We start from the raw sequence: 14415 nt of genomic DNA, 5'->3' as shown, positions 1-14415 counted from the left end.
ATTCCACTGAGTTTATTTATTGAATCACCAGAAAGCATGCTAAACTGTGATGTATATCGAAATATGAAACGATCCATATCCGTATAAATTGTTTTGGCCAAACCACCCAGCCATAATTGAAGATAAATATCCTTTCACTTGACCAACTATCAATCAATTAATTGTTGCAGCTCTACATATTTTACATTCATATGTCATTGTTTTATTTCCTTTCTGGTGACTTTCCAGAGCATTAACTTTGTGTTCTTCTAATCATTATTTTGCTCAGAAGTTGATGTAAACAGAGTAATTGCATCATTTTTCCTGTTGACAACAACCACCTTTCTCTCTCTCTTCCTCTGTCTATAGGCTGTCATGACCTGGCCGAGTCCCAGCAGACAGAGCTGTCCCACCAGTGTGACGGGGGTAGGGGAACCCCCAAATTAATGTTGTGTCCCCACACAACAAGTCTTTCACCCTAAAGCAGAGCTGTCAAAGTGGAGGTGACGACCATGAACACACTGAAGCATCACACTGCACACAAGGGGTTAACAAGTAGTTTCCACAGGCTGTAAATGCCCTCCCATCATCCACTCCCCCCTGGAATGGACTGTCCCACGGATTCACATGACAAATGTGTATGTGTGTGTGTGTGTGTGTGTGTGTGTGTGTGTGTGTGTGTGTGTTTGTGTGTGTGTGAATGAGTGACAGAAAGTGTGCGCGTGTGTGTTCTCTTAGCCATATATATTGGGCCATGTGGACACAGACGTGGAGTTTTGCAGGATAGACTTTGTATTAGCTGCAGGGCTTTCGGCCTCTCTTTCTTCATTTCTCCCTTAAAGAGAACCAGCAGGAATATAAAGCAGCCTTCAGATCTGTCTGGACTGCTTGTTGGAGGAAACTGAGGAAACTTTTCTCCCTGAGAGTCTCACCTGTCCCTGTAGAAAAAAATGAGTGACATGCTGGACGAGGGCTCTTTCATGTTCACGTCGGAGTCCGTAGGAGAGGGACATCCAGGTGAGTCTCCAACTCACTTTTTCACCCTTTGTGTGAAACTGGGGCACTGAAACATCTGTATTAAAGTCATTATTATATATTCATATATTTTACAATTTGTCACATTTCACACTTTTTTGTAAACATACCTTTACTTTTTTCTTCGCAGTGCAGAGATAAATTGATTTGACATATCTACTAAAACTGCAGAAACATAGACATACTACATGTGAAACTTAATGCAAGTTGGACGTCATGTCCAAAATAGCTCCATAGTGCTGAGTATTTACTCTCCAGGCATGGTTGGTATTCCATTCACAGCAACATGTGTTTACTGCCCCTCACTCTCGCTCTCACTTATGGGCAGCTGGAGCTGAATGTGTGTGACCCACTGGTGTAAAGTTTCACACTGAAGAAAAAGTGTCATGTGGACTCGATGCTACATTGAAATGGGGGACATATGAAATACACATCTGCAACAAATCTACGTTGTCTTTCAGACTTCACCTAACGAAAATGACCCAGTTTCTCTCTTCTCTTGTCAACTTTTGACATTCAAGACGAAAACAATTTCAGTTGGGCAAAACTTTAAAACTGCACCAAAAGAAAAGGGACAGTTCAACTCAAAATCAAAAATACATATTTTCCTCCTTTCTCTAGAGCTGTTTATCAGTTTACATTATTTCAGTGTGAGTTCCAGAGTCTTGTAGATATATGGTAGAAAGAAAATAGTTCCTACATTCAACTGCTCACTACAAGGTCTGTGGATTATCTTGAGTAACCAGGTCGTGGACATTGCTGTTTTTTCTTGGCAGCTAAGTGCCATCTAGTTCTATTATATTTAAGAGAGGGCAGACATCTCTACGAGTGATATCTCCAACCGATATCTGCCTCTGACTCCCAAAAAAAAAATCTGGATTGGTAAATAGCCCGACAGGTAAAAGAAGAAATATACATTTTATTTTGGGGGAGAACTGTCCCTTTAAGTCCCCCTATTTATCATATATATAGTACAAAACTAAATAATTAATAAACGGTGCATATTTTATTGATGCATATGTCAACTTTTATAACATTTATTGTTATACATTTTACAACATTTAAAAAAAAACTTCAAATACAAACAAACAAGAAAATAAAACACAATTGGACACAGCACATCCTTACAGCAATGACCACAGTCATAATAAAATCAAATAAATAGTAGTCTTCCATTAAAATGTCCTATGACAACAAATCATATGCAAGTCCATTTTCCACACTCTAAGATTATGTTTTTTGCAATCGCCATTTTAGACAAAACAGCAAAAACAAAAGATAAGCTTGTTACTTTAAGGATGGCGATGACTGGATCAGGCTGTCTGACATAAAAGGAATGGCAATATGATAACAAGGTTGTAATAATATAAAATATGTCTTCATAGGAGAAGGTGACAAATACTTTATTTATTTAGCAGCTCCCCAAAAATGTCTTTCTAGCTGCTAACAGGTACATCATAGTCTGTTATAAACCTTTATTAGGTTTTATATGCTGCTTATAAATGCTGAATAGGAGGATTAATAAATAGTAAGAAATCAAAGTGTTACCTAGTTGTTCTCTACACACATGAGAAAGCTTGTCTTAAGAGACTTAAAACTTGATGATAAATGCTTTAATGTACTCTACCCTGCTGCCGTTAGACCCACCACCCCTCTTGTCAATGTGTTGAAATCCTTTAACAAATATGTTACAAAGTCCCCTGTGCCCCTGTGCTAAATCGATAATCAGTAAACAGCTTCACAGATAATGTCAGAACGTGACGACTGCTAGCCCCCAATATTATGTCAAACCTTTCATGAAGAGGTTTGAAACATAGGTAGATATCATATCTCACTTCTTAGATTATGGAGTAGACATTAATGTTGTCATAATACCTGCATTTTGAAAATCAATTTTAATATGAATCCATAACATTCTTTTGAAATAGCATGCAGTCTGTGTCATCTGAACACCAGGTTAAGATAAGCAGATGGCTAGATTTTCTAGAAAACATGGTCAACAGTAAAAATAACATTTTAGTTCCTTTTTGTTCAGTAAAGATTTCTTATTCTAGCAGAAGGTTAAATATGGCGTTAAATAAAAGTGCAGCCTAATGATAACATTAACTATCCATTCGCTGTTTGTACATTGTGTGGCCTTGGTAGAAAACGGCAGAACAAACTTTTTGATTTGATAACACACCTCGAGGTCTGCGCTGTTCCCACAGATAGTGGATCAAAGATGTGTAGCCAGACACCTGCAAACTGCAAACCAACTGCAAAGTCATTCCTGAGTAAAGATGAAAAACATTTAGTATGACTTTTTATAGCTCTGTATTTGAGAATTAATGCAAAAACCATGTTCTGAGATTCTCAGTAATAAGTGCAACTAGATGTTGTTTCTGATGTAACCCCTGTGTTGCATTGCTTCAGCAGGGTGACAAAAAGAGATGAATGGAGTGGTTTGTGAGGCATTGTCCTGCTGCTGCACTCAATACAACACTCTACCTGTTTAAAATACTAGTGTTTAACCTTCGTGAGAAATATTTGTAAAAACGCTTTGTGTTTTTTGTGTGTCTCTCCACAGACAAGATCTGTGACCAGATCAGTGATGCTGTCCTGGACGCTCACCTGAAACAGGACCCTGATGCCAAAGTGGCCTGTGGTGAGTAGATTCAGACCGAGTTAAAGCAACTAGCAGGAACGTTAATTTTGTGATGATTGTGGCGACCCCTGTGGACAAAGGTGGTAGTGTTTCCAGGAGCATTACCTCTGTGTTGTAAAGATCTTGATACAGCTAGAGCGTGAGTTGATTTTTTAAGCCACCAACGTAAGTTCATATATTCATGTCAAACAACATTGCATAATGTATTTAATAAATAAATTAGACATATTACATAACATACTATAGTCATACTATATTATTTTCTTTTTCTCCTTCAATCATACCCCAGTATAACCACAAAATATAACGTCAAAAATAAAATTCTCAAAGAAAATCTCCTGCTTCTTTTTAACTGGCTAATGTGCTACACACTGTGAAATGGGCGTTAAGAATTATGATGAAGAAAAAGCTATTTTTTTCGCTGATTCTGATGTAGATCATATAGCGGCATCAGTATTTAATTAAGACTGTTTCATCACCACTTAAAACTGCTTGTAGTTGCTTTAATGTAGTTTATTTTTAATCACAGAAACAGAGAGAGTTATGTAAGCATAATCTGAACTTCTTTTTGACATTCTCCTAAGTAAGACAAAAGTCTGCATGTGGTCAGCTGAGTATAAACAAACCCACTGACCTGAATGGCAGCTTGTTGAGATTATTTTTTGTATTTCAATATTGACCTCTGAGTGTCATGAGATTACCACTCGCAAAGAAACACTGTGACTTTCCTAATGATAGCAATCAGTGTGTTTTCAAGTGATCCAAGTCAGAAAGTAGACCATTGTCTAAAGATGCTACAAAATTACAAAGTGTTTTAAAGTCTGAGTAATAAGCTGATTGTATATACAGAGACGGTGTGTAAGACTGGCATGGTGTTGCTCTGTGGAGAGATCACATCTCGAGCCAACGTGGACTACCAGAGGGTGGTGAGAGATGCCATCAAACACATCGGCTACGACAACTCTGACAAAGGTGAGAAAAAGTATAACTTTATTTGTAGGGCACCTTTCAAAGTATAGTTACACAGCAAAAATAAAAACATATTCTAATAAAATGACGTTGGATTGATATTTCCACGTGCAGGTTTTGACTATAAGACGTGTAATGTGCTGGTGGCTCTGGAGCAGCAGAGTCCGGACATTGCTCAGGGTGTCCACATTGACAGACAGGAGGAGGACATTGGAGCAGGAGACCAGGTAGGACTGTTGCAACAGGACAATGTGTCCTTTGGCTCATGTTTGCTGGAGGGCTGGGTGACTTTGATATTAACTGTATGTCACAGTTTTTTTTAAATTACTAATACAATGTAAAACATTGAGATACCCTGCTTTATCTTCCATTTTACTCTAAATGGGACCATCATACACTAAATTAATATCATGTTGCATTGAAAAAGACTTGAAACTAATGATTGAGACCATAAACTCATTGGGAAAATGTTTACTGAGGTAATACATCAAGTGAGAAGTAGGATCTGGGCCGCTGTGGCCCTCTTTTCAGTCACCGGGTCCAGAATGGGCATCAGTAAGTTACTGAAGCTGTGTGTCTCTTCTTTGGACCACACAAATCTTCTACATACATGTCAAATAAATCACAAGGCTTCAGTTTGGTTTATTAGCCACCTAAAATGAGTCCGCATTACTCTATGTTTGGACATTTTCAATGCTTTACCTAGCCGTAATTCAATTGAAGCCGTCATCTATGCTCTCTTAAAAGCCACCGGACTCCATTGACAAAAACAGTTATTTTACCTTGCAGAACATGGTAGTTGCTGTTCTACCGCTGCCTCAATCTGTTACTGCATTTGTGTTATTGTGTGACTTTGGTGATTTAAAGGGTTAGATCAGGTTCACCGGAGTCACACATTAACAAAAACAGACTTACTTACTTACTTACTGAGGCAGCGTTGTGTCAAGGTAGTCTTGTGGCTTTGAAGAGAACATTACGCCTTTAGTTCCCTGTCAGAAAGGGCTGTTTGACAGTAAGGTAACAGTTCTTGTACATTTTTTATCAAAACACAACTTTATGTGAAAACCTCTACGTCTACATTTTAATTCATGTTTGTTTTAAGAAGTGCTTTTTTTATTTATATGACCTTGTAGTTACCAATGAATCTCTGGACTCCTCTTAGGCTTAAGACTTAGCAAACATTGCTGTTTCCTGCTGATGATCTGTGTCGTTATAGCGTTTACATCTTTCCGTTGCTGTTCTCTCTCTGCAGGGTCTGATGTTCGGCTACGCTACAGACGAGACAGAGGAGTGCATGCCTCTCACCATCGTCTTAGCCCACAGACTCAACTCAAAGATGGCTGAACTCAGACGAAACGGCGTCATCCCCTGGCTGCGTCCTGACTCTAAAACACAGGTGAGGTTATGTGTTGCGTTACAACACATGCAGGCAAGTTTCTTTTGTCCTCCTGGTCGAGAAACAACATCAGAGACGTCTCTGTGAATTAGTTAATTGTTTCTACTCTGGATGTCTTCCAAGAGATTTATTTCGGTGCCAGCAGACAAAATCGGATCAGCGGTGGCTACTGCAGATATTTCACATAAAGCTCTCTGTGTAGAAATAACAGACTTTTGACAGATTTAGAGGCAGTTAGCTGCTGACTGCAGCTCTGTGACATAAAGCGTGTAATGCCTTTGTGTTCCAGGTCAAATTTAGTTCATTTAGTTCACCGGAAAGTCAGGCAAGAAAGTTGGTCAGACTTCAAACCAAATATTCAAACACAGGGTGTTAGATTTATCACAGATTGGACTGAACACACATTTTTGCTGAACCAAAGTATTAATGGACTAAAAATGTGTGATTACATGGCTACTACAGATACAGTAACCAACATTTAATTCAGTTTTAGGTGAGGGTCTGCACTAGACAATAGATATAATTAAAGAAAAGTTTAGTCATACTGTACGTAAATTTGGGTCACTAGAGCAGCTGCAGTAAATTATTATTATTATTATTATATTATGTTTACTATTCTTATGCCCAACAGGTGACAGTACATTATGACCAGAAGGACGGAGCTGTGATCCCAAAGAGAGTTCACACCATCGTGATCTCTGTGCAGCATGATGACTGCATCTCTCTGGAGGATCAGCAGAGGGTCCTGAAGGAGAAGGTAGAGCCTCCTAAACACACCTAACAGTGCTCTGACTAATGTGTTTCTTTGGGAAATTGAGGTTTTAATGTTGCATTGATTCTATCAGGTGATCAACGCTGTTGTTCCTGCTAAATATTTGGATGACAAGACCATCTACCACCTCCAGCCCAGCGGTCGCTTCGTCATTGGAGGACCTCAGGTGACCAGCACACACAAGCTGCTTATTTTTATGTAGGAAAAAAAAATAAAGTCAGAACTGATCATCTTTCGTTCCTTTATGCCCAACAGGGTGATGCTGGTGTGACAGGCAGGAAGATCATTGTAGACACATACGGAGGTTGGGGCGCTCACGGTGGTGGAGCTTTCTCCGGCAAAGACTTCTCAAAGGTGGACCGATCTGCTGCCTACGCCGCTCGCTGGGTGGCCAAGTCTCTGGTCAAAGCCAAACTGTGCAGGAGAGTTCTGGTGCAGGTGAGCGTACAGTGTCATTTATTCAAACATGCATGAAGGCTGAGGCTGCGTGTAGATGACCGATGTTAATGTGCTGATAAAAATGTTTCTATCTCCACCTGTGTGTTGTAGGTGTCTTATGCAATCGGAGTGGCCCAACCTTTGTCCATCTCCTTGTTCACCTACGGTTCCTCCCAGAAAACAGAGTCAGAGCTGCTCCAGATTGTCAACAAGAACTTTGATCTGCGGCCAGGAGTCATTGTCAGGTAAACTGACCTCTGTATACACTTTATTAAAGACACTATAAAGCAGAGATACTCAACATGGTCTGCCTGAAGCCAGGGGCCAGTTAATTAACAAACATTAATTGTGTTTATCAGATAAAATTAACATAATTATTATTATAGCATCTTTTAAATTTGTATGATTGCATGTGTTTTGGTTGTTTCTAGCAAAAATAGACAATCTCTGTAAAAATGCATTTTTGACATATTTTAATACCACCAGGGGGCACCAAAGTTGTACATTTTCAAATTCAATGTAGACAAAAGATGGAAGCTTTTTTCTACATTTACATTTACATCAGCTTTTTTGCAGTGAAGGCTGTATGTAATTACAGATTAGATAAACATTCAATTGTCAGATCTGCTTACTGTCCTCTCTAACCTCTGGTGTTCTGTGTCTTCCTCAGGGAACTGAACCTGAAGAGGCCGATCTACCAGCAGACAGCCTCTTATGGCCACTTTGGTCGACCAGAGTTTAGCTGGGAGGTGCCCAAAAAGCTTGTCTACTAAATACTCCACCTGCTCATCCTGATCGACTCACCTGGAGGCTGAACGAGATGCCTCTTTGTGTGCTACGACTGCCAGCTCCGTCAACCTATAGGACATTTTTTAACAGGAAAAACTAAAGCCAAAGTTAGGGATAAGTCAGCTTTAAAGAGGTGAGAAGATAATTATATGCACGGGTGGTTGTAGCCAACGGACATATAATGGGACAATGAGTAGAGAGACACTGCAGAGGACATCTCAGTACAGTAACCAATCCTTTCCCCTCCTGTCCTTAAACATCCAGTTATTGGTGCTTTAGAAATATACGGTACAATCACTAGTTAAAGATCTTCCCTGGTGACGTAAAGGAACACAACAGCAATTAAAATCCTCTGAAGATAAAAACTTCTACCCCACTAGAAGCAGTGTTTTACCTCAAAGCTGCAAATGTTCCTTTACATGACCAGTTTGACGTACAGAAACAACCTCAGCGTTCAGATGCTACTGACAACAGCAAGTATTTCATCATTGAACGAATGTCAGAAGTGTAATTATTGCTCAACCAAAGGCTCTGCTTTAGGAGAAAACTTGTAAAATTCCTTTCCCAAGTCTTATTTTGGAATGAGTGCTGCAGGAAGCTGTTTGTATGGTTACAATCACCATCGTACAACTACACAGGTCATTAAGATGCGGAGAGAGCTCTTATGTTACAATCAATCAAATGTAAAATAGCCATGCAGTCTTATGTTTTCATACAGCTGCTCTCTTCTGTCATCCTTTCAGCCCTGCTGCTTTTATTGCCGCACAGCTCACCTGGTGGCTGATTTGTATCTTTACATGTATTCTTTTTTTTTTTTTTTACCTGCAGGTCTGTTGCTGTGAGTCTGTAGATGTGATTCTTTTTAGCAATTAACTTGAAGTCTCTTCTTTCTTTGCTCTCTGCAGTGGATCACCAAGATGTAGCTGTTGGGAGTAAAGCATTAAGTACACCTCTGATGTCTTAGAATTGCTGCATTTTTACAACATAAACCCTTGGTATGCAGCTCTCCTATATATCTTATCTCCCTTCTTGCTCAATGTGAAGTTTGCTTTGCAGCTCTATATCGCAGGCCGAGACCCTTCCCCACAGATAATGTTTATTGAAATATATTTCTTAACAGGGCATTTAAGAATATTAACTTTAAGTCAGCTTTCGTTTGCTTAATCACAAAGTATTTAATTTTTTTTCTAATGGGATTGAGGAACAGTGCTCCCCTTAAAACTTCATGTCTGTAGAGGTTTCAGGCTTTGTTGTGCGTGTAACAACCCGTGCTTTCATCTACAGCTGATATTGTTTTTGTAAGAGAGGTTTTCCTCTATTTAATGTGTTGATCTGTGTCATCTTCTGTCGACATAGAACCTGGACAATGTAAATAATTAAACAATAAAGAAAATGAAAGCTATAAACTGTTGTCTGGCCCATTCAACAACATGTTACATTAGCCCTTTCTCTTACTATACTTACTTACTAAAATTGTAATAATTGTGCATACTGTAATGCATATGGCATTAATATTGGCAATGGTTTCCATTTTTTATTTTATTTCTGATTTTTTAAATTTTTTACCTCAGCTCCTATAATAAGTCTACAATAAATTGATGCATACTGTAATTCCATAGAATTAATATATAGTATTTTGGATTCCATTATTTTTAAGTTTTTTAATGAGAATGTACAAAAAATAAAAATGCAACAAAAATGAATTGTTGCTAAAAATATTTTTTGTGTTTTTAACAGTGCTGTTATTAAAAAGTACGGTGTAAATAAACTGGCATTTAAAAGTTTTTAAATAAAAAAAGAAAAATGGATATTTGAGATATGTAATCGGGCTGATGTTGATTAAAACATTTAACAAACTGAAAGTAGAAAATAAATAAAATATTTTTCTATATCATTTGATGGCAGTTTAGAATATATAATAATAATAATAACAATATTATATATTAGAATAATGTGCTGTAGATTAAATTCATTACATTGTGTAAATTATTTTTAAACAGTTTTTATTTGTTCAACATTAAGGCATATACATACAATCATATGACTTTTCATCAAAATAGAATTTACAACCTGAACCTCTTTGGTTTTCATTATCAAAATAATATATAAGGCACATAGGGAGCATTTTGCATTTCAACAGAGAAGTGACAGATTTCTGAGGTTACAGACGATAGTTTGTCAGAATGCTCTCACAAATGATCTACTGATTGAATGAATGAGCTTGTTTTTCTGGCAGATATTTAACCAATGTTGGCGTGAGCAGCAGAAGCATTCTCACAAGCTAACCATACAGGAATGTTTATTTTTTTAAGCTTTACAGAGTCTTGATTAACAAAAATAATATCTATGATATCATGGCTAACCACCTATATTACACAAAGCATATAAACACGAAGAATCCTCATAAACATAAAAAGAATGCCATTAAAACATACATAACAGAAGGCAGAAGCAGGCAGAGTTCACTCTGCTTTGAATCAAACAATGCAGCTGGTGTGGTAACATTTTCCTGAGTGCAAAGGTCAGACAGATCAATAAAGGAGAAAATAAAGCCAGAAAGTAATACGAGATGAAGAGGACGCCAAACAGGCAATGCAAAATGTGCTAGTGTTGAACTGGAAATTGGGGCGTTACGCATACATGTGTTATGTAGCTTCCTAACTTGCATAAACCATTCAGTTATATGACACTTTTAGTAAAATGTTTCTGGCTAGAGCAGCATGAGCAGCACCAACATTTGGCTTAACACTTCAAATGCATCAAATCTTTACTGTGTGTTAAAAGAAAGCATTTTGTATATGTAGTGTGTGATCACAAGGCACCACAACAACCACTTCAAAGTGGTGCCCGGTAGAAAACTGACCTCCTGTGAGCTGAGCCACATCTTAACAGCTCTGATTCCAACAAATGTAAATGTAAATGCAATAAGCAGTTTGACCAGCAGGGAGAAGCAAGTGATCACAGGTGTGTCTGGTGTCATTTCCACCATCGTGGACAAACTTTTCCACTTCAGTCCTGTTGACAGTATTCATGCATTCAGTCTCATTCTTCAATCCTGATTCCAAAACATTGAGGAAGCTGTGAAAAACTTAATGAAAACAGAATGCAAATTCTTTTTGACCTACATTCAATCGTATACAGTACAAAGGGAAGTGATCTAATGCCCAAACTTTTTTTTGTAAATATACACACTTATTTTAAATTAGATGCATTCTGTTTTGATTTATGTCTTCCACAACATTCCAGTCTTTTTGGAATAGGGGTTGTATATTTCAGTCCTGCTGTAACAGATTGTAAAGCTGGGCTTTTGAACGACTAAACCACTCGCACCCAAAATACTGGCATGGATAAAAACCTCTGCCCAACATGTGGCCGGCTGCGGTATGAGGGAGTGATATTTTCACTGTGTGAAAGCCTGCAAACAAGACTGTTACTGTTGTAAACCCTCTGCTGGCTCTGGAGAGCTCAGAGTGTGTTAATATTACACTAAGATGTTGAACATTTCCTAAAAACACAAACAGTCATTCTGGCACAACACAGCACAGAATGAACATCTGCATAGAGGGACAGCTGAAAGAAAAAGACCATGAGGTTGAAATGAAATAAAAACTACACTGACAGCCATGGAAAATATCACTTCAGTGTAGCTGTTAGCAGGGAGGATTTTTCAATGTAAATGACTTTGTAGTGCCAAATATCCCCTTTGGTATTCCTGGCACTCACAAGTGTGCATGTAACCTTCTGCTCCTCCTCTATTAGCAGTCATTGACGCTGAAATGCCTCCATCTTATTGCTTTCATTCATCAGACGTTATTACAGCTGAACTCAGGGGAAAATGACGAAACAAGGTCTTGTGTGTTTTAGCACCAATGCCACAGGCAGACTGGTATTTGGTGTATTCTGCTGTACAGTAACACAGAGGCAGAACAGTGCATCTCACTTATGTCTTACATAACATATCCTTCCTTTTCCCTTTGTCCCACTTTACCAGCTAAACACACTGAAAAACCCCAACTATGGAGAGTTCAATGAAAAGAGTAAGTGGGTGAAGCAGTGGCAGCATGTTCTGCCGCTGCACGTTGTAATGAGATGCAGACCTGCGTCCGTAGGACCTGAAAACACATGTGACGCCTCCTCACTAAACTCAATAAACCCGGTGCTCTGGCTTGAATTAGCCGGTTCGCATTTGGCCTCTGGACACTGTTTCATCTTTCTTTGGTAGAACTCTGCAGAGAGGAAGTTGAATCAATATGAGGTCTAAGGTCGATACGGTGTATTTATATGAACAGTAAGAGGGAAAGATGACGTGTTCTTTCAGACTCAGTCATAAAAGTTTGACTTGATGACGCACCAGGTCGACTGTTTGTTCTGTATGCAGTTCGAATGACAATATGGCACATCACCCAATATCATGGACAATTTAAAAAATAATGTTTGGCTTGTACATGTAGAGTTGCAGATAATAAAGTTGTTGATGGAGCATATTTTAAAGCTGCATTAAGTTATATTTGACCACAAAACAGAAGAAGTTGAAGTTGTTGGCTAACATCCAGCAAACACAGAGCAATATAATCATCCTAAATATTTAACCTTTTAATCCCTCGTTCTCATCCCCTGCTTGAAAAATGACTGAACAATTAATCAATCATCAATAGTGTACGCAACTATTTTTCTGTTGATCGACCAACTGTTTCAGCTCTAGTGTTAATTGTCATTAGATTCAGTACTATGAAACAAATGACTCTTTGATGTTACAAGTCCTTTGCTTATATCAAAAATAGTGCTTAATGCAGGTTTAAATGATTGCAAAATGCAGACTGCTGCCCTGCTCTGCCTCCAGGGTGGACTAAAACACTTATATATTCTTTTATTTGACACTGTTACTTTAAATTTATTGCATTCATCCATTCTCTCGTGAAAAAAGCATGAGCTTTCTCTCACTGTAACACTCATGCACTTGCTTTTCTCTCTGTGTCATCACTATAATACTCAGCTCGGCCGTCCAGCAGCCTTCACTCCATCACGTACAATGAAGGCATCCGAAGTAAAAATGGTCCAAGGCCACTTGTTGACATCTCGGGGAAATGGGACATTTTCTTGATCTGATTGACGCAATACTCCTCTGCTGGTAACAGGAGAAAATTTGGTTTCACACTTGTGCAATGTGCAAAATACAAACAAAGTACTTTAGAGACACCGAGCTCTGACGTGAGCACAATACAAGCTAAGCTCTCCACCGTGGCCGCAGGTCTACACCCCTGTGGCTGAAACAGTAGAATCCACTCTGCCAGGAGCAGCGACGGCACTGGCCTGATTCATTTCAAAGCTTCAGAAGAAGGAAATGAATAATTAAAGTCATTCCACAACCAGAGTTTTAAAGGAATAAACACGCCGACTGTGTGGAATCCAGACGTGCCAGCAGGCTACAGTATGGACATGTTCTCAGGTTGGAGCGGATGAGGCTGAGAGTGTGGAATGGGCCCTCCCAGTGGTCCCAGTGCATCCATCTTGTGTTCTCTCCCAGCTGGTCCCAGCGTCCCTCGAGCCAGCACCACCATGGTATCTGCCGACATGCCTGCAAACTCGAAGGCGAATGTCCCATAAAACAGCATGACGATGACGCAGAACACCCATTCGAAGATGGCTGACGCGTGTTGAAGGACGAAGCTCTCCTGACAGAAAAACACGCCACCTGAAAACACGGTCAAGGACAACAACGGCAAAGCAGTGAGAGAGCCTGTGCTCACCATACGGCTGCTGTCCATGTGTAGACAGCCTGACACTGATCCCCATTTACCTCAGATCAAACTGTTCTTGACTGCCTAGAATGCAAATATCACCCCAATTATTTTAATAACTAACTTTTTTTTGGATTATCAAAAGGAAAAGTTGGTGCTTAGACCAAAAAAGCACTGCTTCAAAAAGAAACAATAACAGCCCCTATTGATGTGGGATTGTTGCTAAAGGTAAAGTTGACAAGATGAAACAAAGATAAAGCATTTACCAATTTTAGCAGTCTTGGTTTAGAGCATTTAAGATTACACAGCGCAAATTACAGTAGAACGATAATTTGACATTTGAGGAATTTTGGGCAGACAAGTTCTTGTTGGGCTGAAGTAACTTCTTGTAGACAAAACACAAGCAAATCACTGCAGCTAGCCAAGAAATAGTCTTAATAAAAAACCACATATTGGCAGTTTTTCGGCCGCCGTCAGCTCCACCAGGCGAAACACTGTGTCTCTGAAAAGCTACTGGTGTGTTATGAAACTATGCAGAGGACAGAGCAAAACCTAGCAATAATTTAGCACAAATTAGAGTTTGTTATTTGCTAAGCTAAGCTAATCGACTCCTGGCTGCAGCTTCATATTTCTTGTACAGGCATGAGTGGTATAA

The 14415-nt window shown here is 39.0% G+C and overlaps 2 protein-coding genes across 3 annotated transcripts in view; one reads left to right on the top strand and one right to left on the bottom strand.

The window, feature by feature from the left end:
• The first annotated feature begins 759 nt into the window (after positions 1–759).
• mat1a (methionine adenosyltransferase 1A) lies at positions 760–9218 on the top strand. 2 transcript variants are annotated; one of them, XM_059359132.1, is made up of 10 exons: positions 764–996; positions 3581–3658; positions 4508–4630; positions 4742–4854; positions 5880–6023; positions 6655–6780; positions 6869–6961; positions 7051–7233; positions 7345–7478; positions 7904–9218. In XM_059359132.1, exons 1-10 carry the CDS (start codon positions 930–932, stop codon positions 8004–8006), a joined length of 1164 nt encoding a protein of 387 aa, XP_059215115.1. In that variant the 5' UTR covers positions 764–929; the 3' UTR covers positions 8007–9218. The 2 variants fall into 2 exon arrangements, with proteins under 2 accessions (XP_059215116.1, XP_059215115.1); XM_059359133.1 differs by lacking the exon at positions 7904–9218 and having other exon boundaries at positions 760–996; positions 7345–7482.
• Positions 9219–10008: 790 nt separating this feature from the next.
• Positions 10009–14415, bottom strand: part of zgc:154058 (Transmembrane protein 150A-like) — a 30713-nt gene continuing 26306 nt past the window's right edge. The window contains exon 8 of the mRNA XM_059359488.1: positions 10009–13714. Within this exon, the coding sequence (XP_059215471.1) occupies positions 13446–13714 (269 nt within the window). The 3' untranslated portion in view covers positions 10009–13445. The remainder of the gene's footprint in view (positions 13715–14415) is intronic.

This window comes from Centropristis striata, chromosome 20 (genome assembly GCF_030273125.1).
Source record: "Centropristis striata isolate RG_2023a ecotype Rhode Island chromosome 20, C.striata_1.0, whole genome shotgun sequence".
NCBI classification, from domain to species: Eukaryota; Metazoa; Chordata; class Actinopteri; order Perciformes; family Serranidae; genus Centropristis; species Centropristis striata.
The sequence above is the reverse complement of the archived record's forward strand: the minus strand, read 5'-3'. Positions and strand labels throughout refer to the sequence as shown.

Bases quoted from the DNA above. Each gene is read 5' to 3' on its own strand.
- mat1a (XM_059359132.1), top strand. From the start codon at position 930: ATGAGTGACATGCTGGACGAGGGCTCTTTCATGTTCACGTCGGAGTCC. The intron at 4,631-4,741 runs GTGAGAAAAAGT...TTCCACGTGCAG, and splicing joins CTACGACAACTCTGACAAAG to GTTTTGACTATAAGACGTGT. The intron at 6,781-6,868 runs GTAGAGCCTCCT...TGATTCTATCAG, and splicing joins AGAGGGTCCTGAAGGAGAAG to GTGATCAACGCTGTTGTTCC.